We start from the raw sequence: 27,806 nt of genomic DNA on the forward strand, positions 1-27,806 counted from the left end.
TTAACAGGAGTACAGCAGCCTGCCTACCTGCCTGTTCATAACACGTAGTTTTATTTTGTTAATACACAGGGTTTTTCTATCAGAAATGTATAAATCTGGCCATTGAACATTAGGCCAGGAGCACGCATCGGATGACCACTCGTTTTCGGGAATGCTGCATGGGTCCAGCGATTGTTCACCTGTACCTAAAGTGAGTTTCTTTAAATAAGCGACTGCGTCCTCAGGTGACAAGCTTTCTACATACTTAGAACTATTTACGAGCCTTAACAGCGGTTCATTCATTGACATTTTTTAATTTTTCAAACGTCACATATGTAAACAACATGGTTTCTGCACAGTATACATGCGCACGTGTCTCATATTTGTCCACATTGAAATGGGTCTATATGTAGTAAGTAAAATGCTCAAGACCACTACTCAATTATTTGAAGTTTAAACATGAGTGAAATTAGTTTATGTGTTGATGGAAATGTCATCTCATTTGAAATTAAAATGATGTCTGTTTTTATCTTATCACTCTATGGAGCGTCCCATTTCAGTCGGTTTAAAATCCAATCTATTATACAGTACGCGTTGCAGGCTGAAATAAACAAGAGGTTGGCTTTGAATATTGAATGATGAGCACTCTCAAAGGAAGGAAGGCAAAAAGTAAAATCATGTAGTTCTGGTTTTGAAAGCTGCTTCAGTTACTCCGTGACTGACCATGAGACGTGATTGAGTTATTTACACTTAAAGGAAGGCTGGTCCGGTCTTCTTTTTAGACACATTATAAGAAATTTAGTAAGCAAAAATCATTATTTTAAAATAATACCATGTGCACCTTGAAAAATCTCTTTAAAAAAACTGGATCTTAAAATATAATCTCTGATATCATGAGACCGTGTGAAGCATAAAAAAATATGTAGTATACATGCCAGGCCAATAGATGGCGGTGTGGTTTTGCAATTAACCAGAATAAGAACACAAGTAAGGGTAGAGCTTTAATCGTACCTATAAAGTTAGACCTGACTCAGGCCAAGGCCGAAAGAATACGGCCCCAACCCGAATAACAATCTGTCTTTAAGCACGTCTGCATTTTACAAAACTTACATTTTAGAGCCCATTTCTTAAGCACCAAAACGCTGTTGCCGTGTAAACGGACGGCCAAAATGCAACAAAACGTTGGTGTTTTCACTAGAAAAAGTTCTTCTGCAAACAGGGCCTGAGTCTCGATCCAATATACTGCATAGGTAGACATTAGAGTTGATTCATACAGATTTTTCCATCTCCACTGCCAACCTACAAAGCATCAAGCCTGTAATGAGAGAATCTTGAATTGGGTGCCGGTGTGGCCAACTCTTACTCCAAGGCTTCGGCGATAGTTAGCAGTGGTGGTGGTGGGGGTAGGGAGGGATGTTTAAGAACTACACATGGAGAGTGAGACAGGGGTAGACCAAAAAATAACTACACACCAGAAGTAGTCGCTGCATTTCTTGATTAGTTTAAATAAAGGGTTGCTGAGGAAGCCGAAAACCTTAAATGTAAAGGGAAACCCTACCACATTATGATGATGATGATGCATTGGATTTTATATAGCGCCTTTCATAGACACTCAAAGTGCTTTACATTGCATTATTCTTTTACTCCATACACAGTGGTGGTAAGCTACTATTGCAGTCACAGCTACATGAGGGAGACTGATGGACTGATGCCATAACGCACCATCGGCTCCTCCGACCATTACCAACACTCACATTCATTCTAGGCAATGGCCATGTTTACATGGGAGCTTTAATTCCTCTTTAAAGCAGAATAAAAGTGAATTCCTCTTTAAACTGACCATGTAATTCCTAATGCTATTTTAAATTCCGAATAAAGCTTAAATACAAATTAAGTGGTTTATTCCAATTTTAATTCAGAATTAGATAATTCCTCTTTCTTGTAAACACTAAACTTGCTTAAATCCACTTTAGGTTAATTCGGGTTGTTCTGCGCTTGCGCGACTTGCGGCCACGACGCGCTGGTGAGGACTAGAGCTGACACTATTCAAGTATATAAGACCCTTAAAAGACATGGATCTAATGAAAAGAGGATAGACGGAGGCTTATTACACACACGGAAATCAGCAAACGGAACGGCTTCATCGGACAGGTGATACTAAGACCCAGAGACAGAGTAAATGCGTCCCCATACTGCTGCACAGGCTGTGATATCACAATGTTTATCATTGTACCTGTTGTTAGAGCTACTATCTTTACCAGGGAGCAACTATTTATTCCTGCTTATTGTTTTCCGGAGTTTTACAGTGTTTTATTAACCAGTGATTAGTTCCTGCTTCAAAACTACAATCAAAATAAAGGTGAAAACATCATGTGTGGTCTTCTGTGTTACAGCCAAAAATAAAAGGTTTATTGTGTGATTTTCCCATAGACTGTAAATAAAGAAGAAAAGAAAAAAAGGTTTTCCCGATAGACGTGATACGTCACGTTCGCCCCCTGTCCAATCAGAGCCTTCCCAACCCCCACACCTAAAGCGGAATTGAATAAAGCCAAATAAACTGGTTTTCCATGTGAACCTTAATTCGGGAATTACTGTTTCCATGTAAAGACGAAGCAGAACACTTTATTCCGAATGATTTAATTGGGAATAACTAACTCTGAATTAAAAAAAAAAAAAAACATCATGTAACTGTGACCACTGTGGGTTAAGTATCTTGCCTAAGGACACAATGACAGATACCATTAGAACAACTGTGGCACCTGGTATTCTCAGTGGTCCCAAGTATTCCCAACTACTAACCAGGCCCAGTCTTGCTTAGCTTCCAAGATCTGACGAGATCAGGCAATGAAAGGCAGGTAGAGTCACATGACGTGTTGTGTGGCCAGTAACTTTATCCTGGTAATGTCCTGTCACAGTGGATATTCTAACAACATAAAAATGTAATAATGGCATGCTATGGCCATTTTTTAGAGCAACTACCAGAACTCTATAATGGTGTTAAAAAGCAGCCAAGAGGTGAAACGTGCGTTGGTTTCAAAATCACTACGGATCTTTAAAATAATAATTTTCTGTGTCTGTCACATAAAAGGTATTATACAGTTAGTAGATTAAATGGGAGTATGAGTTAAGCTGTTGTACCATTCAATCAAACGGTCTTGGAATATAGAAATTATGCGGCCACGCAGCATTTCTAGCTTTAAACAGGATTAGTGTGACAGTGAGAGTTTGAGGGGGAGGGAGGGGGGTTCGCTCTGAGTATTTCATTTGTTAGCCAGTGGATGTCTGAGAGGCATGTTGTTAAAAGATAAGGACTGGCCTCTGAGGACACTGGAGACTAACAGAGGGTCTGGCTCTGCATGTTACTGCATCAGTATCACAGCTGCTGCTCGTTGCACTCGACAACGCCACTGTAACAGATAGGATACCACTGGAACCCAGAACAGGCTCCATCAAACCACAATGAGCTCAACAACAGTCTGTTGAAACCAGGAGTTTACATACACTAAATAAAAAGACACGTGCTTTTTTTTTTCTCACTGTCTGAATCATTTGTCCTGTTTCAATTACGATTAGCAGAATTATTTGTATTGGATGAATTAATAATGAGCAAGAGATTTTTTATTACTTTTTTTTAAGTCAGAGGTTTACATACACTAAGATTACTATGCCTTTATTTATGTATGTATTTATCATTACTTATGCCTTTAAACAATTTGGGAAAGGCCAGATGATGATAACATGTCTTTATTGACAACATATGAGTTAACCCTTTAACACCTGTATAATTAACATATCCGCCTGATTTTTTATTTTGTCAATAAAATGGTCAGTAAACATCCGATGACACTTAAGACTTCCAATATTTGGTAGTTTTTCTACAATCTATTACATGTTCTACCAGTGCAATATGAGTTTAAAATGAAGAAAAACAACATTTATTTTTCGAGATTTAGTAAGAAGAAAATAATGAACACTAACATAAAGATGTTTCAATAAATATATAACATTTTGAATGTATCAAACTATTTACAATAAAAAGCAGAAGCAATTTATTCGCTGGCTTTCTACGAAGGAGGGAACATGATTACCATAATGTTTGTAGGTTGTCAGTAAAGCACAACATCTTAGCTTTCAGAAACAGTAGAGTGAGTTACGATCACTTTAATTGTTGTAACTTGTCGGCAACGCGGTAGGGTTAATTAGAGACACTCCTGTGAATGTATTTTCAGGCACACATGAAACACATTGCTTGTTTGTGTAACATCATGAAAAAGGCAAAAATAAATCAGCGAAGCTATGAACAAGAGAATTGTGGAAATACACAAGCCTGATTCATCCTGGGGTGCATTTTCTAGATGCCTGAATGTGCCACGTTTATCTGTTCAAAACATTAAATGCAAGTCTAAGCACCATGGGAATGTCCGGCCATCATACCACTCAGAAAGGAGAAGAGTTCTGTGTCCCAGAGATGAACGTGCTTTGGTTCAGAATGTGCAAAGCAATCCAAAAAAAAAGCAAAAGACCTTGTGAAGATGCTGGTTGAAGCTGGTAAGAGTGTCATTATCCACAGTGAAACGAGTACAGTACCGACATGGGCTGAAAGGCCACTCTGCCAGGAAGAAGCCATTACTTCAAAAGGGACATAAAAAAGGCAGATTACAGTTTGCAAATGGACAAAGACCATCATTTTTGGAGACATGTCCTATGGTCTGATGAAACTAAAATTCAACTGTTTGGCTATAATGACCAATGTTACATTTGGAGGAAAAAGGAGGAAGCTTGCAAGCCTGAGAACACCTGAGAACACCATCCCAACTGCAAAATAGGGGGGGGGGGGCATTGTGTTATGGGATTGTTTTGCTACAGGAGGAACTGGTGCACTGCATAAAATAAATGGCATCATGACAAACATAGGGGTGTAACAATAAATGACAAGGTTCTTATAATCACGGTAGTAACCTCACAGTATGATAATTGTTGCAATATTGTGGGAAAGCTCACGGTTTTACAGGAAGACAGTTTGCAGCAATGCTAACAATCACAAGAATGATGACGACTAACACATACAGATTGTTTAGCTAAAGTGCAATAATTCTAACCAAGTCAAAAACACTTTTAAAAATAACATAGGTATAGAAACAGTCTAGTAACAATAAATTAAACAAAAAAAACAGCAAAGGAAATTAAAGTAGTGCAAACTGCTATAACTTTGTTTAGATTAATTTTAGGTTTTTCAGAAGAAAGATGAACAAGTCAACATTTAAGATTAGGAGTAATCTCTAAGCATTTAAAGTAGGCAGTGGCTAGCCGTACGGTTGCTGTATCATTATACCGACATTCTATCCGTACGCAGCACCCCTATTTGGCCAGTTTAGGTCACGTGATAGGTCAATCATTGGTCAGTTTAGGTTGGGGGACTAAGACTAAACCTTACCCTATACCCAGGCCCAAACCCTAACCATAAAATTGTTGCAATATTGGGTTATAACCTAACCCTAATACTAAACCTAACCCTAAGACACTACGGACTTGTACTTCGATAACCATACCAATAACAACGATGGTTGTCCGTACGGCAACAATACAAATAGACACTTTCTTTAAAGTATCCACTAACTTTTTAAAGCCCTCGTTGTCTACAACAGAAAACGGCTGTAACTGCACAATGTATTGTGTTGTTTGTTGAGTCCTTCAGCTGTTCTGAGGGAGCTTGGTTGTAAATTCTTCCTTTAGAGTTTTTCACAAAAACTGGGTTGTCTGTTTGACACAATCCATAAACTTTTCTGGATGCCGGGTTGTTAAGTGGCCTCACATGGTGCTTGTATTTCCGGTAGAGTAGCGCACGGTACACTTGCAGTGTTTGCATATTGTCCATTATTTCTCATTTACGGTTTCTTGATACGGTAAAACCGAAAAGTTTTCACACCTCTGACTTGTAGCCGCTGCATCACGCATAAGTTCTTCAAACTCCTCTGTTTCTATCTCGCTCTGTCGCACGTCATTGGCTCAACCGCCTGTAACCTATGCCGATGCCCCAAAGCATTATATTATGTTACGGACTGCAATGGCCAACCTAAGACATGCTACACCTAATTACTTTATACCGTGACATGACCATGACAATATCAAGGCACTTGTAATATCGCTGTATTGTGATATCGTCATTATCGTGACATTCCTAATTAGCCAGAAAGTTAAAGCTTGGGGTTTGGATTTGGGTCTTCAAAATTGGCAATGACCCAAACCATACTACCAAACTGGTTTGAAAGTGGCTTAGAAATAATAAAGTCAATGTTTGGAGTGGCCATCACAAAGCTATGATCTCAATCCTCTTAAAAATGTATGGGCAGAGCTGAAAAGTAAGAAGTTGTGTGAAGAAATCTTTGACCCAGGTCATACAGTTTAACGGCAATGATACCAAATACTAATGAAGTGTATGTAAAGTTCTGACTTTAAAGAAAAAAATATAAAATTGTTGAAAAAAAAAATTTTCTCACAGTATTCCGACTTAAAACAAATCCTAATTGACCTAAAACAGGAAAAGTTTCATCTGATTCCATGTCAGTGAGGAAAAAAAAGCATTTTTGATACTGTGTAGGTACATTTCTGGTTTCAACTGTAGGTACATAGTCAAGATTAGAGAGGGGAAAATTCTGCAAAAAAGTGAGAAAAAAACAAACAAAGAATATTCATGACAAGCCTCGTGATTTGCAAACTAAAATATTCAATAGCATCTGTTTAAAAAGGTGCTGTGCTTGTTGTATCAGACAATGCATTTGACTAAAAGGAAAAAACAACAACCCTTGTCTTGCTTTAAATTGTTTTAAAGCAATAAGGTGTCATTTATGTGGGGTGGCAGTCGCTGCAGTGGTATCTGTCATTGTGTCCTTGGGCAAGGCACTTCACCTACATTGCCTAGTATGAACGTAGTGTGTGAGTGATTGTTGGTGGTGGTCGGAGGGTCCGATGGCGCACTATGGCAGCCTCGCTTCCATCAGTCTGCCCCAGGGCAGCTGTGGCTACAACAGTAGTTTGCCACCACTAATTGTGGAGTGAAAGAATAATGCCTTAATTCTGTAAAGCGTCTTTGAGTGTCCATGAAAAAGTGCTATATAAAATTGATACATTATTATTTATCTTAAAAACACTACTAAAGTGACAAAATGTCGGACCCTTGCATCAAGATAAAGTATCACTACCCTCGTGGTACACATCAGGTATTTCAACACCTTTTACGTAAAGCCTGTTAACGTCTGTCAGGTGTTATCAAGGTATTAAGTCCTGCGAGGATACACTTCTGCCCTGTGAAATACATTGATTGAAGGTATCTTCTGTCACAGCTTGAATGTATTCACTCAGTCTCACAGCAGTCACATTGAGCTGGAGCCTGTCCAAACTCTCCACTCAATCACAATGTAAATAGACAGAATACATTCAAGCTAATGTCTCCTCATCCCTACAAAGACTAATTTATTAGACAAGCTTGTTTCTGGATGGCAGGCAGGTAATATATCTGTGCATAAGGACTGGAACAAAGCGTGTGATTGTTTAGGCCATTTTTTATGTCCAACAACAACTTCATGGACTGGTACAGAAATACCAAGTCATACTGTAGCCTACGCCTCCAACAATAGGTGCTTTTTAAACTTGTTTCAGGCATAAGCTCCAAAGGGTGACAAAAGACTGACAAACACTGAGGATGTTTGTGATCAGTTAACATTCAAAAAACCACACGGATTGAAAAACTCATGAAAGCTGATCACAGACTGGCTGATTATGAATGTGACAAGCCATTAAACAAAAATAGGGAACCAGGGAAAATGTTTTGTTGTTTACAGATTCTGAAAGTGTGGTTCCTAAGATTTCCAATGATGTCACACACGTAGAGCTTGACTGTGCCATGTATGTACAGTAAGTAGGAAAAGCCATGTAGCGATGCTGATTCTGGCTGTGCACTATTCTCCCCGTCCACATAAAAGTGTTAGTACAACCCCAGGTGTTTGTTGATCTGCCACTAGGCGGAAATTAAAAAAAAAAAAACCTATATAATGGGTGTTGCTCCAAAAGTAGTTAAGACACGCCCTGTCATAGCAGCCCCGCCCCCACAGTTCTGCATGGAGCTGTCAATCAATGCTCACTGAGGGCTGAGAGAGGAGGAAACCTAGTCCCTGACGACAATGACGTTGTTGACAAAAATCGATAACAGAAATAGTCGCTGACAAATATAATTGGTGATAATTGTCGGTTACGTCATCACATGTCTTTTTCACGTTGTGGAGCTGAACATAATTTTTCAATTTCTCACTTTTTACCGCACGCGTGTTACGGTGAATAGTGATGAGAAATATAGACGACAGGCATACCTGTCAAGTTTTGGATTTGAAAATAAGGGAATTTTTCTGGCACCCACTACCAGCCGTCCCACCCGCACAACCAAGCTCCAGTATCCCTGACATTTTAAAATAGGTGTATAAGAAATCTAAAATACCCACTTGTCAATAACTCACTAAATACAATTAAGTGTTTAGAATCTGATAGGTCGACATTTATTAACAAACAGCTGCACAATATGTGCACTCATTAATTCATCTAACTGAGCTTTACATGTTGTTCTGAGAAGTTAAAGCGGCAACTCCTAAAACTAGTATTTTGATACATAATAAGTTATTATATATATATATATATAAATATTTATATATATATATATATACATGAAATATTATAGTTTTCTATATTGCCAAAATAGAAAACTCGCTAAATCTTGAATCTCGATATATCACTCAGCCCTAATTCCTAAATTATAAAACAGCCTAAATAAAAACATAAATGTGTATATGAAGCACATTTGTTTATTTAATACAATTACAGTTCATATACAAGCCAACACGTTGCATATTTACTGTTAATTTCACGTAGCTTGTCTTTAAGTTAGACATTAACATTTTATTTTTATTATATATTTTCTGATAATTTCTCATGCTCACTCATGTGGTTCTCTGGTATTCACTAATGACTTATTAGACACATTTGTTGCAGACTTTACATCCTTTAACACTTTTTGAAAGGAGTTGATATTTGTGACGCTTGTGATTGGATGATTTTTCATGGTGATTTACGTGGTTCCTTCCGCTGTGGTAGACGTTAAAATCTCAGTTATTAATCTAACAGAACGTGTAACTGTGTCACATCCTGCTGCTCTTTAGGAAGATAAACTCACTGTCATATTTCATAATGTATTTACACCAGTTCTTTCATCATCTCTTTTCTGAGTTGTTTCTGGGTTTGTTGGCGCTGTCAGCACTAATCTCCCGAGAACTGCCACTCAGACCATTTCAGGTGGAAGTTCTCGCGAGGCTAGTGATGGCGTTCAGTTTAGTAAGGCATCTTTTAATTATTATTACATTAAAATACGGGATATTTACGGGAAAATACTAATACGGGAAATTGGCGGGAAAGACGGGTAAAATACGGGAGTTTCACGACCAAAACGGGATACTTGGCAGGTATGGATTAGGGAAATGGCTGCAAAGTCCGAGTAGGGACACGGTGCTGCTGAACCGTGGCTCAGACGTAGGTAAACAAACATCGGGTTCCATTTCCTGTAGCGGCTGGTAGCAGCCGCCACATTGTTGTCCCTGCTTTAGGGCAAACATAAATGTAATGTTTACATTGTGGGAAGGGTAGTTTTTCTGTTAGCTCTCGCCATTTGTAAACTTTCATTCAGTGATAAAGTGCAGCTTCCAGTTTGTATGTTTGGAGAGGATTAAATATCACTTTTCTCACCAATTACCTGCTTATTGTATGTAGCCCTGCGCCGACTCAGCATGCAGCATTAGCTTAACAAACAGAGCTGTTGTTAGCAACAGAAACAAGGCTGTGTAGTTAGTTGTTGCACAAATATGGTGAGCAACTGTAATGAAAGCTGCGTGAAATGATATCTGTTCATTGATGAGAGGATGTGCCGAGGAGCAACACTGTGAACGATGCCGTAAAAAAAAAGTAACATTTATCCACAAGGAAGTAAGATGAAATACTCTGATCGGGGCACCGTTAGTGTCATGACACCCGCCCATGTAAGCAGAAGTGTAGTAGTGCTCTGAACAAGTACGTTTACAAGCTGCATTGAGACTTTCTGAGAAGAATCTCTGTCACGACTGTGTCTGGTTTCAGATGTAACTTTGGCTTCGTGCCCATTAGCTTAGCCCATTAGCTAAGCTGCAGATTCCTCTCATAGCAGCTCAGCTTGAAGCGGTCCTCACATATCACCCAATTTCGTCCGAACGGAAACGTTTTAAGCGTGTATCCCGTATCGATATTATGGAGCTAATGTCTGGATAACTCTGGCTTAGTGTCGTGTTATCATTTGGCTTAGAGATGCAAAACAAATGTTTTTGTGGGGTTTTTTCCTGTTGTCATAGCAACCATTAACTTTACACAATTGTTCAGAAACTGTAGACCAATGTAATGCTGTTGCCTAGCAACAGCAAACAGTAATCAACGAACGTGCTGACCAAAAGGGTGAATCTCCATAGTTTATGCACCAAGGTATGAAATAGTTCTAAAAAGTATTTTTCACATTTTTTTTTGTTTTGTTTTTTTCATAAAAAAGGTGCACATGTTTTGTTTATTGAATATTGAACATTGAACACATTTTTTGTTATATACATTTTCACTACTCGTAGCCTTAATCCCAACTGTACCTCACTTTGGATAAAAGTGTCTGCTAAATGAAACTGTTATTGTAATATTCTGATGTGTGTTGGTCTTCTTTCTGACTCAATGGAAAATGGAAATAGAGCATTAATGTGGTCAAAAAAGAAGTATCTCTTCAGCGAGCAACAGAATATTTGAAACAGCTGACTGTAGTTATGAATTACGCTGCTGCTACAATAAAAACACACACTTCCTGAAGCAGTGTTTGTTCAAACCATAATCAGAGCAGATGCTTAAGTAGCTGTAGTAGTTTATTCACCCAAACTAATAAGAAAACAGTGTCAATAGCCAAAGAAAGTCAGTATGTTAATCAGCTGTGGATTCCCCACCTCCGAAAAAATCCCTGTTTTGAGCACTGCTGCAAGTTAAAAAAAAATAAATTAAAAAAAAAAAGTTTAGCAACAATAATTTGGAGACGTAGTTATGGCTGATGAATAAACAGGAACTTCAAAATGTTTTGCTGGCTCTAAGTTGTGACAGATGAAAAATATTCAAATATTCTCTGCAATCACAACAAATCAAGATGTTTTTCTCACATGAGGAGGCTTAAATGTGTTCTCAATGACTGGTTCTGCCTGACACAGCAGTTAGTTACAGATTGACATTGCATCTAATTCAGATTTAAAACAGCTACCATGCAATTAACAATGCTGAGCTCTCGGCAGGACGGGGCTGTCTTTTTTAAATTCATTTTTGTTAAACCAGCGTCCTTTAAGAGTCTGACAGGATTACTTTTTCTAGAGGCTTTAAAGGACAAATGATACCAAGCCCCAAACATTAAAAACTATCTCTTCTACTGTATGTGATGGTGGCGCACTTCCATGGAAATAAAGTTAATCAACATTGGTTCATGAATCCTCCACTGTGCTTCCACTGCTGAAGCTTTACAGAAAAAAAAATGAGAATTACATCATGTTTAATTATTCTCCTATAAGATTAACAGCAGGTAAGATGAAGATCTTAATGGGCCAAATTATTTACATGAAATAATATTGAGCTACAATCAAGTGAGCCACACGAGCCCCGAGGGAAGTAAAGATTGGATGATGCTACTTTTCCATTTCTATGATTTTATTTCGTAACAATTGGATTAGGATTAATTTGATACTGCTGCTTAACAAAAGATGAAAACCATTTAGAGAACATTACTCTCCATGCACTATCAAGACTAAATAACAATGGAGTAGGCCTGTGTTTTTGTCTGAATAAACCACAAAATAAAAGAGATCCCTTCAAGTAAACACATTTTTACCCCCGTGGTGATGACATACTAACACGAGACAAATATAGACAAATACGTTCTTCATCTTTTCATTGATGAATACAAGCACCTATTTTGTCAACACATATTGGAGAACAATGGTCCTGGAATGGTGACGCATTATGAACACAAAGCAACTCATTCAGAGTCTAATTTGCAGTGATGTGGTGAAATTTATCATGTGACAGATGTTGAGGGGGGCTCTTTCCCCCCACGCCAACACACAGGTGCAGGAGTCAGTCAGGGGGGGATGCAGTTTACAACTGTGACAATGATGGGAAACAGCTGGTCCAGGAGTCATTCTCTACGACCTCCGCACATTTGAATCGCAACCTCTGAATAAACCTGTCACATGTGGTTAGGTATGGGCTGCAGGAGTCATTTCCAATGCAGGAGCACACCCCTTCTCTCCACCTGCTAAATATGCGCTGCTTATCCTGAGTTCTCTGGGGAACGGGCCTTGTTTGGTGTGGCAGGAGACTTTCTCTTGGCAAATGCACAAAGGCTGTGACTCCTAAGCCAAACATATTCATCTATGGCAGCTGTTGATAGTATAGCCAGGTTCTCATAAACCTGTAAAGGTAAGTTACAGGGTTTGATGATACTAATAATTACAAAAGCACATTTGTAATTTTTATCCCGTTTTAAAACCAAATCAAATTAACAAATAAACAGTGTGATTATTTTGTTTTACTGACTTAAAACCAAAACAGAAATACAGAAAAATCAAAAACCAGACAAGCGGCGTTTTTTTTTTTTTTTTGTTTTAAAATGAAATCCTCTGTTTGTGTGATATTTAAATATTTACGGGGAAACTATGGACTTCATGTTTTAAGCTCACCACACAGAGAGGTTACATGGATTCTTAATGCTTTGCATTTTTTTAAATATGCATTTATCTAATTGTTTTTTTTTTTGTTTGTATGTTTTGCTTTCTCAGATCAGCTGTTCTATCACCACTAAGAGAAACTAGAAAAAGAGCACAATTAAAATTCAAACACTATGGCCCTTATCTACTAAATTACAGCAAATGTTGCAAAGTAGATATATTTCAGATACTTTTATTAGTTCAAAGTTTAGATTTTACTAAGGGAAATATATCCTTTTGTTAGTATTTTTGGACTTCACAAAAATCTTTATTTCAATGCTGATTGAGATGGAGGTTGTAATTAAGCAAAGGTTTTTTTATGTGAAGGTTGTGTGCACAAGAAACTTCCAACTATGAACTGGAGTAATTAAAGAAGAAGAAAGTGATGGAGGCAGAGTTAAAAAGTAACAGCAGATGGAGTCAAGGAAAGAAAGAAAAAAGGCAATAATAGTCATAGAATTTTTTTTTTCATTTGTTGAAAGTGAAAAACATTTCAACTCTTTTCAGCTTTTTTCCATCTCCTCTAATTAATGCCTGGAGCCGTTGTGCAAAAAGCTAAGAAATGAACACCTACCTGTAATACACAATAAATAAATGCACAAAACAGTCCTTGTAATACAGCTGCAGTTTTAGCTAATCAAATTGCATGTGCTAAGTTGATTACATAGGTATTTGTTATTGAAAATCATGTTTTTATATTTTGTATTTGCACACACTTAAACATTGAACTACAGTCTGCAATAAATGTATGATAAAATTAAATCATGTTGTATTTACACACCTAATACCAGGTTCATAATGAAATTGTGTTAAAGTAACAGTAAACAATCAGGTACCCTGAAGGTGATTAAATCACTTTAACCTTACAAAATAAATGTTACATTGACTCACAAATTATTTGGTTAAATAGTCTTAATGCAATTTAAATATTTGTGGGACCGATGTACACGTTAAAATTAAGTAAATTCAAATAACATTTTTTTTCTGTGAATTGCATCACCAGGGCTCTTTGCTGAAAATTTAAAAATATTATATTTAGTTGCGCAGATCATACCTGCAGCCTGTTTTAAAAACGTCTGCATCTGAATAAATGAATTATGCCACCATGCACATAGAGCCCTATTCTCCCATTTGCACCTAAGCATTTTTTTACGCGCCTGCAGTTACGCACATCCTGCGCGTATTTTCCAATCCAGACCCCTGACACGCCCACCACCTGTATGTAGACCCAACGCTCGTAAGTCTGTGAATGAAGGCGGACTGATGTGGGTCATGCACAACGAGGTGAGCTGGGCCATGATGTAATTTTTTGGGGGAGGTTTGGATATCATGGAACATGGAGTTTCCTTGTAAATGTCATTGAAATCCGTGAAAATTATAAAGCACACTTTTAATTTGAAAGGCATTCATTGAAGAACAATAAACAACAGTTAACTGCGACCAAGTGATTTGATTGGACAACAGACATTCCAAGAGTTCTGAAATAAAGCAACAACAGCACTGGGACAGATCATATCATGCCACTGTACAGCTGATCTAAATACCGTTAATTACCGTTACATCTTGGGCAACACCGCAGTACATTGTCACTACGTTCACACTGCAGGTCTTAATACACAACTCAGATGTTTTTTAAAAACTTACTATTGAGGTTTATTTCCCCAAACGTGCCTGTTTTCTAGAGTTTTAGCCTCTGAAAAGTCACTTTCTGAGCAACTCTACACAAACAGGCTGATTTGCGGCCTACTTATGCATATTCATGAGTGGGCGTGTCTATAGACAGAATATTGACTTCCTCCTCCCCGCACGGTGACGTGGGGCCAGATGACGGCCCGCCCTCCTCCCATCCACTCCGTAGCTGGGCGCACGCTGCTTTATAAATACGAGACAGAGCGTGGGGGCGGGGCATTCACCGGTACATACATAGACTGTAGAAAATACATACATAGCACTGCGCGAAGGACGCTGAAATGCTCACCTTAGTGGGCGTGTCTGTTTACATGTCAATCACGGCAGAGAGCTTCCTGGAGGCGGGGCTTCTCCAGCTTAGTGCCGTGTCAAATTCGTTATCAAAGTGGGAACGCGTCATCAAATTGGAGCGAGATGTTTGGGCTCACCCTGCAGTAAGAAAGGAGCAAATCACCCTCTAACCAACGATTGAGGAAATCAATGAAAAAAACAATTTGGGCATGTGTATGAAGCCCGTATAGCACTTTTATCATGTTTAAAGCCCAGAAAAGTCGATGAAGCTTAACATGGGCCCTTTAAAATCGGAATTGTGTTGTTCAAACTGTCTTTAACGGATCGGATAAAGGTCACATATGGGTAAAAAGATCAAATTCGGGTCGTATTTTTTCCTGCAGCGTGAACGTAGCGTGTGCTCTACACTTGTGGAACTATTTTTTTTGGCAAAGTCAAATAATTAAAAAACAAAAACAAATCATAATCTCATGTCAATTATAATTGTTAACTAATAACTGCTTGTAGAACTGTTGTGGAAAAGCAATATCACACTTGAGGTTGTGCTGTTGTGATGAAATATCAGCTCTGGTATGATTATCTACGAAGCCGAACCACCAAATCACACCAGTGCTGATATTTAACTGTAACAGCACTCCCTCTCCTGTGATATTGCTTAAACTGTAACAGGTTTATTTGATTAGATTATTGCCATGTGTGGATTGGACACATTTTTCTATCCAAACCACAGTTAAAATCTCTCTTTCTTTCTCATACTAACGACATATTAACGTTTGTTTGTGTGGAAAGCCTGATTTTATGACCTCCTTACATTTCTGCATTAATAAATGATCAGTGCATTAGTCGTCATCATTATCTGTCATCAATACTGTGAGCTCTAAAGCCTGCATGAGTGTGTGTTAGTGGAGGTTTGAGGGGAATAATGTGAGGTAAAGTGCGTCCTGCTTTAATACAGCTTTAATACTGCTTTAATTCACATCCAGTGAAACCGACCCATTGGCTTCCTACATATAAGCAGTTTTAAATTCAAAAGGTTTAATGCCTAATATGGAGCTGATGAGAGTGAGCCACAATTGACGCCAAGCATAATTTCTAAATATGTGTGGGAACCGTTTAACTTATCCATCCTCTAATGTTACATTTATATAGATGACAGCTTGTTTCACTTGTTATTTACGCTTGTAGTGTGATCAAACTGTGGCTTTACATTGTCATGGTATGAAAATAGTTGAACATCAGTCTGACCAGCGTGGACAGATGTCTGAGCTCCATCAGTGTTTGATTTAATTTACTGCAGCTGGTACTGCTTGTAAACCCCATGGAGGTGGATGCCACAGATACAATATAATGAAGTGTAACACATTTGTCAACTCTAGAACTGGTAAATGTGTATATGTGAATATATGAGAAATGGTGATGGTGAAACCTTTGGCATGCTTGTGTTATAGCTTACCCCCACCACCCCTGTGACAGCGTGACAGTAGCTGCGTTTCCATTACCATTGGAAATAAGCAATAAAAACCGTAAATGGAATTTTTTTTATAAAAAACACTCAAATATCGCAAAAAAAGTCTTTACGCTTTCATGAGGAAGTATTTCAGACGTTTCGATATTTAAATGTGTCGCAAAAGCGCTACAATATGTAAACACTTTTTTACGCAAAAACACATCACAGGACGTGACGTACCTGGTCACATGACCACTTCTCTTTGAGTAAACATGGCGCGGTACGTGTAGACAGAAGAGGAGACTGGGCCATTTCTTAGCGTTATATTTAAAAAATATTACTGCCACATTAGGCGTGAAAAAACAAAGAAATACAGAGTGTTATGAGGAGGTCTGGAGCGTCCATCTTTCTGCAGTGAAGTCTCACGGGATGAGATTTCATGGGATTTGCGATCGAGGCTCCTGCCTAAAAACAGCCTTCAATAGAAACACGTTCAAAGCGCAATTATTCTTTGTCGACATTTAGAAATATCCCTATTATTTTGCGAAAATTCATTACATACCTCTCCATAACTTCATATATACGTATATTGTGGAACAGTGGGCTCTCTTAAACACCTATCTGTGTCTCGAACATTGATTTCCTGAGGTTTAATCTACAAATTAAAAACAATGAGTGCAATTTAAAGTGTTTATTTTTATTTTTTTAAACTCAAAGCAACTTTTATATGATTACTTTAATAATAAGTACATACCTGGGGCCTCAGGTACAAATACTTGCGTATGAAATGGTGTGAAAAAAGCGTACATCTCAATCTCAATTAATTTAGAATGGATCCACCCCCCATACACCAGTCGGCCGCAGTGATCAGTCTGTTGGTGTGTGTGTGTGTGTGAGGCTGCTAATGATGGCTGGACTGAAAACGTTAAAGTGTTCGGACACTGTTACTCAGAGGACGTATCACCACCTGTAGTAGATCCCAGTGCACAGAGCTTTGACAGGGAGTGAACAACATGTGTCTGACTCAGATTAGACAGATAAAAATGTCATTAAAAACTTTAACTCACTAAAAATGTGTAAATGATACATGTCAACAGCAGCTCAGAGGTTTGTGTGTTAATGCATGATGTTATTTTGGTAGTGTGCCTAATAAATCCTTAGAATTTAAAGCATCAACTATAAACGTATGCACACCACCTCAGGACTTGATATGAAAGATCACACATTTCTACGCTCACTCCAGTTTCTGAACATCAGAATTTTGCCGTGGATTTTGACGTACGCACGCTTTTGGGCGTACGTACCTTTTCTACATGAGGCCCCAGGTCCTTTGTAAAATGTAGCAAATTAATGTCTCATGTAATCAGAAGTGTGATAAAATAGCCTTTACAGCATAAAATAATCCTGTTAAAAAAATTACAAATAAATAAAGTATAGCATTTGTGGTAAATTTGTCCAAATAATAGCCTAAAAAGGAATTGCGAACATTTCCCGATTATTTTCAAAATAATTGTTAAATCTTTCTGAGTACCCCCTGCAATATGCTTCTGTACCCCCGGGGGTACACGTACCCCTAATTGGGAACCACAGATTTAACATGATTACGGCTGCAGCTCCTTTGATCCAGAAATGAGGAGTTTGTATAAAATCCTGCAACACATTTGTGATTGAATTCTGCATCAAATATTATACTCACATATTCTCCATATGTGTCCTGTACAATGGGAGGAGCCGGCCTGTACCCGGCGGCTGGTGGTGCGCCTCTGGTTCTCTGCGCTCCCCTCACTCTAGAGGAGGGAGCACAGCTGAGTGGGGCTCCTCTGGGGGCCGCACCTCGAGGCACTGCTGCATGCAGGGGAGGAACGCCTCCACGACTCCTGACACAAACACACACACACATCCAGGTTTAGATGAAAGAAGAAAAGCTGTGCATGTTGTTAGTGCCTATCCAGGAAGCTGCTATACACTCTGTTACACAACGTATTAGTGCATCATGCATATTCATTTAAATGTTATGTTACAACTTGTTTAATTAGGTTTAGAAAATATTCATGCTAAACCTGCTCATTATCCAAGATTTACAGGATTTGCATTTTACATCTCATAACATAATGTTATTAGTGAGGATGCAGGGGGCATTCAGGAAAATTGATAAATGGGAGAAGGAACAGGTGATTAAATTTTGGTGATGTTCTGGCTACCAAAAAAAATAATATGGAGATATATACAGTATGTAATGGTGTAAATAAGTTATTAAATTCCTGTAAAGTTTGTGACGCAAATATTATTATTTATGTTGTTTTATTTTAAAAATCGTAGCGGATTGTTTGATTTGGCGCGTGATGTTTGCTGGTGGTAAGTTGGTCTCCTGTTCACCAGTAACGTTCCTTTTACCATGTTACTGTGACCAGAGCGTGTAAGCTGAGCTTAGAGTTTAGATTCTTGGCTTGAGCCCGAGACCGACTTGAGTTCGGGCCGGGCTTGGGCCTCATTTTTAACTTTTTTTGTAACTTTTTTTTTTTTAAATCGCTATTACATTAATAATATAAATAAATAAATACAAAACATTTCTATATTGTTGTGGTATAATTTCTAAAGTGATTTCTGCTAGTTCGGGGGGACGAGATATTGACGGCGTGGTGTTGCGTTTAGTGGTTCAGTGTTCACATTCACTGAATATTATTTGCTGACTTTGCTCATTTCTCACTTGCTGATGGAACGCAGGGAACAAATATGATTGTGTGCTTCAGTCAGGTCTGTGCTCCACGCACGGGCCGCCTGGTCTGGTCTGCATACTGTAACGGACTGGGTTCTATGTTCTGGTTATGTGTGTATTCAGTGATTAACTGATGCTGACATTTCCCATGGCCCAGAAGGCATCATGGTTATGTGCAGCTTTCTCTGCCAATGTGTGTCTTTGTTTACATGTGTTCTGAGTGTTGATTGGCTGGGAGGCCGGGCGAGTGTAAGCTGTTCCCACGGTAGTGTGAGTGTATGACGGTGTAAGACGGTGCTTTGTGTGTTTGATTGTTTATTTTTGGCGTGTTACTACGACCTCCATTAAAGCCTGTAAAACTGTGATAACGGCTCGAGTCACATCATGACAATACATTTTGGGCAGAGCTGCGATGAGTGCATGCGTGCCCCCACTCCCTCCCTCCTCGAGGCACCGTGCTATTAATCTACCGGCAGCAATACGTTCGATAAACAAATTATTTACTTCGGGTTTGCTTCAGGCTCGGGCCTACATCTTAAGTTAATGAGTCGGGCTTTATGCCAGCGGGCCCGGGTCGTGTCGCGCTGGATTTTTTGGGCTCGATCTAACCTCTAGCTGAGCTTGAGCTGCTTGGTGGAGATCTGCGCTCTCCGAGTGCTTTTTCAGTTATTATATGTTATTATTATTCTTCCGTTCATTCAAGCTATTCCCACAATTTTCAACCTTTTCAACTAATTTCAACTTTTTTCAAGTTATTGCTAATGTTAGGCTAATGCTAATGCTAGAATAATGCTAAGCTAACGCTATGCTATGCTAATCCTGGCTAATGGTAATGCTAGGCTAATGATAATGCTAAGCTAATGCAGTGTGACACACCCTCACTTGCATTTTCTTCAGGAAATGCAAATATTCTCATTTCAATAGATTTGATGGCCTACCTTTAGTTATGAGTCTGTCTTTTAACAAGAAGAATATCCGGAAGCAAATCCAGATGTGTTTAAGGGCAAAGTGAAGAATTAGTTAAGGTTAGTCCTAGTATAGACTATTTATTGTTAACAGTATACTATAGATAGAACTAAGTGGTGTTTGTTGGTCTAGTCTCATCTATTCAGTCATCAAGATACCAAGAACAAATGTGTTTTTAATCTGTTTGACTTCAGTCCATAAAGAAAGAAAAAAGCAGTGTGAGACAGAAATGGTGCATCCATTTTCCGTGACTACAAAACCAGCATCTGGTTTTCCCAAATGTAACAAGCAATACAAATGAATACATATCCAATCATAAATATATCTGAATACATAATCAGAATAAGTAATTAGAATATTTAAATTACACTCTCATACATCACCCCTCACTCTTGGTGGGTATGCTCCATTTTAAAGATAACAAAACCTTTTTTGAATCACAGTTAGTGTATTTAATATAAAAATAGCTTTCTTTTAATGAGTGATGCTTTTATATGAATGTTATTGAAGGCTGTCTGACCACTATTTGACCCTGCAGAGGAACAAAAGGGTCAGAATATGAATGAAAGAATTAACATAATACGTGCAAGTAATAAGAAAACAACATAAAAGTCCAATTTTTTTCTTTAACAAGTAAATAAATGATTGTTCTGTATTAGTGCTTAAGATTCCCTTTGAACAAAATGAGTAATGCTGTTCTGGTTGAGTTGTTAATAACATATTAAAGAAACCATAAGCAACTACAATATTTGCATTTCCTGAAGAAAATGCAAGTGAGGATGCAGGTGCTGGTGCGCGTGTCACAATGCATTAGCTTAGCATTATCTAGCATTAGAATTTGCTAGAAGGAGCACAAGTTAACATTAATATTAGTTAGCATTACCTGGCACTAGCATTACCATCAGCATTGGCTAGCATTAGCATTTGTTAACATTAGCATTAGCTAGCATTAGCATTACACCAGCATTACTTATTATTAGCTAACATTAGTATTAACATTAGCCATTAGCTAGCATTAACATTAACATTAGCTAGCATTAGAATTAAGTAACAATAGCTAGCATTAGCATTAGTCTAGCAATTGCATTCACCTAGCAATAGCATTAGCCTAGTATTAGCATTAATCTAGTAATAGCATTAGCCTAACATTAGCATTAATCTACCAATAGCATTAACCTAGCATTAGCTAAGTGTTAACTTAACAATTGCTGAATAAGCAATAGGTTAAAATGGGTTGAAGGTAGTAACTGAATATGTTAAAGGTTGAATGGTCAAAATCAGTTGAAGAATGGCTGGCGATGAAGGGTTTTAAAGTTGAAAAATGTTTCAACAGAAATGAAAAAAAAAAGTATTAAGTCAAAAAGTTTAAAAGTTACAAATTATAAAAGTACAAGCCTCATTCTCAGGAACTTTCTGAATTTTTGATAGCTCACTTGTCAAAATTGTACAATGTAGGAAGAATTACCGACAAAGGAAGAAACACCGGAACACAGTCGTGATGCCTCCTGCATCCTTGCTTACAGTCCTGAGTTGATAAGAAGAAACCTATTAGAAAAGCTAAGCAATATCACTAGTATTCCAAGAAAAAAATAAAAAAATGTAATTTGAGGTGTGCCACAAATTATTGCTGTTAAAGAAATTAACTTTTGACTTAACTAACAAAAAATGGCAGATTTGTTTGATAGAGAGGCACAGAAAGCCCCATCTCGCTTTCAGACATAAGTTCAATGAAGCCAACAGTCGGATGAATTCGGAGTATCTACAATGTACAATCATATCGTTTCAAAATAGATAACCCTTCCTTTAAAGTCTGTAATAATGTATGCTTATTTCATAGATAGGTTTATGACTGATTGGACACTATATACATCATATTATCTTACTTTTAGCTGTTAAACAGATTTTACAGAAATATGTCTTGTTTTGTACTTGTTTTTAACTTAAACAAATGACAATAAAGTCTACAAATATGTTTTATATTGCTTAACACACTGCATTCGCAAACACTGGTAAATGGACTAAACCAGTGGTTCTCAAACTTTTTGACCCCCTTTCTCTTATTTCTGTATCCAAGTACCAAGTGTTTAAAAACAACTATAGGGCATATTGGTTGAATGAAGGAGTAATTACACACATCTTAAAAATGTTTATTTAATAAATAAGTGAATTACAAAAAAGCCTAAAATTTCAGGAAATTTCTGGAAACCCCACATGGGGTCCCGACCCCTGAATAGATTTATTTCTACAGTTTTTACATATCACGCCTGAGGTGGGACCAAGACTGACAATTTATGAAGTGATTTCCCACTCTCTCTCTCTTTCAAGTACCCCCTGATTGCCATTGTGTACCCCCATTTGAGAAACACCGGACTAAACTATAAAGGTCAACTAAAAACCAATCAGGCAAAGCTCTTAGAGCCAGAACAAATACAGGCTGGATGATACAGCTGTTCAACAACACTTCCAAACACACAAAAGTGATGTACTATTGATGAACTAGAGTCATAAAAAAACTGCTGCAGAATTTCCCATAATGCAGCATATCAGGAATATGTGTTCTCTGTTGCATTTGAAGTCTTCACTGTAAATGATCAGGTTTGCTGACAAGCTCCTCCATCTCCGTCCACTCATGTTAGAAAATTCCTAGATTGGCCAAGATGGCTTCACTGCAGCCATGGCAGAGAAAGTGATTCATTGGACAGAGAGGTTATTATGGTGTAGGTAGAGAAAGAGGATCTGTGAGGGTGGAGGGCAGGAAACAGTCACGTCCATTACTCAAAACTCTGCATGTCTTATGGCGGAATGGCTTTTTCATCTATACACTAGAAAGTGTTTTTTTAATGCTGATCTTTCTGTCTGTTCAGCAGTGAAGATTTTTATTTTTTTTTAACTGTTTCTACACTTTGTAAGCTGTACGGCCCACCTTTAAATTCTCAGGAACCAACACCACGATGACCATCAATGTGTCTAAAAGTTACATTTACATATTTTTTTATCTGTGACATGCAAGTTATTATGTTTCGTAAATCACAGTAAACTAGGTTGCAAAAATAGTGAGGAGTTCCAATGTGTCATCATGATCAGTGAATACACCTACCCCAAGAACTATCTGAGTGTATTGTTATTTTTTGTAAGGGATGCATTAAAGCATTACATTTTTAAATTCCCCTTACAAGATCAGAACATGAACCCATTCACATGCACATTTACACACCGAGAGCTGCTATGCAAAGTGCTAATCAATACCATCGGGAGCATTTTAGGGTTTGTCCCTACATGTCTTCTACACATGAACAGGTATAGCCTTAAGGCTCAAACATACTTAGGGGGACTCCGCACAGACTGTCCGCTCTCCACAGAGCTTACATACTCGGGCACACTGTCAGTGCCCAATCCTTTCGCGGGCCTGATCCTTTCGGATCCTTTCAATGCATGCGCGAAATGCGTCTACATCTGGTAGGCCTATTTTACTGCATTTTGTGTACCATTTAAAAGGTTGAAACCCTGCTATTTGAAAAGAATTACAAATGTATGTTTTGAGTGAATTCCAATTCATTTTGTTTTTTATCTTATTTTCTGTTTTTGATTGTCAATGTTGTGTATTGTGTTTTGATCCGTTTTTGTAGACATCGTCTTGCGGTGGTTTTATCTTTTTGTCTTTTTTTAAATTAACAAATAAAAACACCACAAAACAGTCACATTTACTAGGGATGTTACGATACAACTTTTTCCACTTCCAATACTGATATTGCAGCCTTCAGTAGAGTATTGGCCAATACCAATATCGATCCGATATGATATCAGCACAAATCATACATACATTTATTTCTTGTTTTGTAGTGTGGAATGTTAGAAAAGGCTTGATCACGTGATGTTACTCAAACAGAGAACAATAGTCAGCAACTGTAGGTATGAGAAAAACTGACCCATTTATTATTAACCAGTTGGTTTTCAAGTTCACTTCAGCTATTTTTTACTGTCAGTATGGTGGGTTAGGGTTGGGGTTAGGGTTCGGTGGGAACAACTGAGGGCGGGGACAAAAACAACAAAAACAACGAATATTGTCCACTGTCCACTGCTCAAGCTTAAGAGTTCACAGCTCCAGTTTCACTGACTGTGCCCAAAACAATGTAAACATTGTTGTTAGTCTACACTGAAATATCGGAGCGCTTATATCAGAGATTTTAGATGTGGTCCAATAAAATACGATAATCGTTTTTTGGCTGATATCGGACCGATATCCCATATCATTATCGGATCGATACAACGCATATATACTATCAAAATTTAAACAAACGTTGTATGGTCGGTTTACTTTCAAATGACATCACTAATAAAATTTTGGTAATATACTCGTTACAAATCTCAGTTACGCGCGTTACAACGCATTTTAATCTGAAATGTGTTTTTTAAAAATTCACTAACATACATTATGTTCAGTTCCTCCGAGAAACAAATAAGAACATTGTTGTCATGTCTAATCAATATCCAAAATCAGCACCAGCTTTTAAAAAGCTTATCGGCAAAATCCCCACCAATGCCAGCAATGACAAGGTAAGCTAACTTCATAGAGAGTGGTCCACTGGGTCATACGGCTATCTCGCGTGTTATTATTAGAAAAAGCAACATATTGCTAATGTATGTACCGGTCGGGTTTCAAGTATTCTGGCACGCTAACGGAAGTCACTTAAACTATAACACTGGCGTATGGCTGAGACTGAAGCTCATACAGATCACATTCCTGCTCTTAAATGTGCAGTACAGAAGTTTTTGGTTTAGAAGTGGTTTTTGTCGAGACATTCACAGTAGAAATGCCGCTAGCTGGCAGCTAAAAACAATAGCAGAGGTGACCGTAGCCGCCACCGCCGTCATATTAACAGCAGTTGAAAATGATACAATTCCCTGAATTTTTTGTGCTTAGTTATTGTTTCAATTCATAGACTTCATGACTGGTTTGTATTGAGCGGTGAGAAAATAGTGTTACAATTTGACTGGTGGTCATGTTATCTCGTGACTGGTTTGTATTGAGCGCTCATATAAAATAGGCAGTGGCTATCCGTACAGTTGCTGTATCAATATACCGACATTCTATCCGTACGCAGTGCTCCTTTTTGGCCAGTTTAGGTCACGTGATAGGTCAGCCATTGGTCAGTTTAGGTTCCGTGACAAAGACTAAACCTTACCCTAAAAAACCCTAAAGATTGTTGCAATATTAGGTTATAACCTAACCCTAATCCTAAAATGTTATGTATGTGTACTTCGGTAATTGTACCAATAGCACCGGGGGCTGTCCGTACGGCAACCATACAATTAGACACTATCTATAAAATAGTGTTACAATTTTACTGGTCACCATGTTAGCAGCAGTAAAAAAAGCAGACAGATATATTAAATTAACATGCGACATAAAAGGTTACGAATCCCAGTACATGTCAGCTTTGTGCTGTGAGCTTTAATTAAAAGAGAATAAAAGAATAGATACAAAAAAAAGAGATTGTGCGTCTTGTCATGTCATAAGTTTATAGGTCACATTATAGCTGTTTCTAGCTCTATTGTGTTTCATATGAATAGGCCTAGACTTAAAGTATTTACAATATCTTTATCATAACTTACAGACTTTAACTTTGTCTACTTTTGTGATTCTGACGATCATTGATCTATTGTATTGCACCATGAGCCTTCACTGTGCCTATTATATTAAGTTGATGTAGCCTTCACAGTCATTATGCGACACCACATCACCCTCCACTGTATATATAATCAGCTGCAATAAACTATAATTTAACATTTTAGAATGCTAGTCATACTTCTGTGGTTATTTTGGTGAAAGTAACTCAAAAGTAGTGTAACGCATAACAATTCAGAGACTGTAATATTGTAATGTAATTAATTACTTTTAAATGACAGTAACTACTAATATATAATATATTACATTTTGAAAGTAACGTGTCCAACACTGCCATTATAAAAGACAAGTAATGGAAGTGAGCCTCAATCCACTACTGACAGACCAGTAGTTCAGTACATGTAAAAAGTGACCAGTATAAAAGTGGCTGTGGCACACACGGTTGGCGACCACTGCTTGAGTTCACAAGTATGTTTGCAAGTGCTCCTGGGGGCTCTGAGAGCTCTGAGAACTCACTGCTTTTGGTGAACTGGGTTCTGGCCGAGCTATGAGGAATTTCCCCTCGACTTGCCATGTTTGGCAGGTTACGGGTAATGATAGATTGTAGTGTTGTGTTCAAGACCACACTATCCGAGACCAAGACTTGCCCGAGACCAGAATGCACCGAGACCAAGACAAGACCAAGACTTTCGGGAGCCTAGACCGAGTCAAGACCAAGACCGAGACAAACCGAGACCAAGACCAAGACCATAAACATTTTTTTTTCAATTTCAAAAAATATATAAATAAAAATAATTATGACAAGGTTCGAAAGTTAAATAACATTCTCTCCTTAATTTTAGTTTATTTTAAATATATTTGACGGACAAAAAAGATGCCTGCAAAAAATTAACTAAAATATTAAAACTACTACTGCTACTGATAAATTCATTTATTCTACATATTTGAAAACAAGATTTTTATGTCAGCTGAATGTACAGCAAGTGTTTAAAAGCATTTCTGCCAAGAAATAATGATTCTTGATTCTGATTCTTTCAGTTGTTCAGGTTTAACAGGTCACAGATTTCACAAGATAATTTTTTAATTTGAAAAAGCCTTTACACAGGTTATTTTTATTAACTCACTTAGTTGATTTAGTTTAATTTGGTTGCTGTAATGTAACTAGGATATTCAATTAACAAAGGTTTCCTGCTGTAACTGTAAAAGTGAAACTTTCTGAAATAAAACTACAAACAAGTTGTCATCAGTCAAAAAAACATAGAGCTACAGGTAGATGTGAAACTAAATAAAACAAACTCAATTCCTGGAACAGTCATGTGACAAATTAATCAATAGTTATTGTTGAAAATTATTATTATTATTATTCTGGATACAGTGGAAACAGAAACTATAAAAAATAATTAAATTGTGAACCTATTTATATTGTGGGGAACATATTATATACATAAATGTAATTAGAGTCTAAAGCCGCAAAAAAACACCACTTTAAAAAGAAAATAGACTAATATAAGACCTCTTTACAGTTATTTGACTCATTCCGGGCTTGTGTGATTTGTGTTGATGACGCGCTGGTGACGACATAATCCAAGATGGCGGCGGCCCGGACTACAGCCGACATTATGTAATAAAAGCCTTAAAAGACATGGATATAATGAAAAGAGGAAGAAGAAGATGGACAGAGGCATAAACATGCAGACTTTCACACGGACACACACGGACCTACTAAACACACACAAGCTTCACCGGCCGGCTGGCACTATGACCCAGAGGCGGAGTAAGTGCGTCCCCGTACTGCATTCACAGGCTGTAATATCATCAGTTTATCATTTTACCAGTTGTTAGAGCTACTGTCTTTACCAGGGAGATAATATTTATTACTGGTGATTGTTTTCTGGAGTTTTACTGGGATTTTTACCGGTGATTAGTTCATATCTCCCTTGCGCTCCGCGGTCCAAACTGACACCGTAGCCAGACCGGTCTTGACTACCACAACACTAATAGATACTATACTTTTAAAGGGGCAGTATTATGAAAGAATCTCTTTACAATGGTTTTGCTACAGTGATATACTGTACATTCCTTTGGCTTCATTCGGAGGGCCAAAGTTGAAAAAGTTCTGTTTTCTCTCTCCCTTGTGATTCCACATTTTGTAAAAAGTCAACTCCAAATGGGCCTGTTATGTCCTTATGAGTCATAAGATGGAAATTCCTCCTCCTGACAATCCTGGCTCCTCCAACCCTAGATAAGAAT

At 37.9% G+C, this 27,806-nt stretch overlaps 1 protein-coding gene across 2 annotated transcripts in view; it reads right to left on the bottom strand.

Annotated features, from left to right (window-relative positions):
• The window catches only part of khdrbs3 (KH domain containing, RNA binding, signal transduction associated 3), a 217,158-nt gene that overhangs the window by 49,414 nt on the left and 139,938 nt on the right, over nucleotides 1-27,806 (bottom strand). For both annotated transcript variants that reach the window (XR_003675116.1, XM_028461744.1), the window contains exon 6: nucleotides 17,945-18,125. Coding sequence is in view for 1 of the 2 variants with exons in the window: in XM_028461744.1 (XP_028317545.1) it covers nucleotides 17,945-18,125 (181 nt within the window). In the remaining variant the exon portion in view is untranslated. The remainder of the gene's footprint in view (nucleotides 1-17,944; nucleotides 18,126-27,806) is intronic.

The sequence above is a fragment of the Gouania willdenowi genome, chromosome 11 (assembly GCF_900634775.1).
Source record: "Gouania willdenowi chromosome 11, fGouWil2.1, whole genome shotgun sequence".
Lineage (NCBI taxonomy): Eukaryota > Metazoa > Chordata > Actinopteri > Blenniiformes > Gobiesocidae > Gouania > Gouania willdenowi.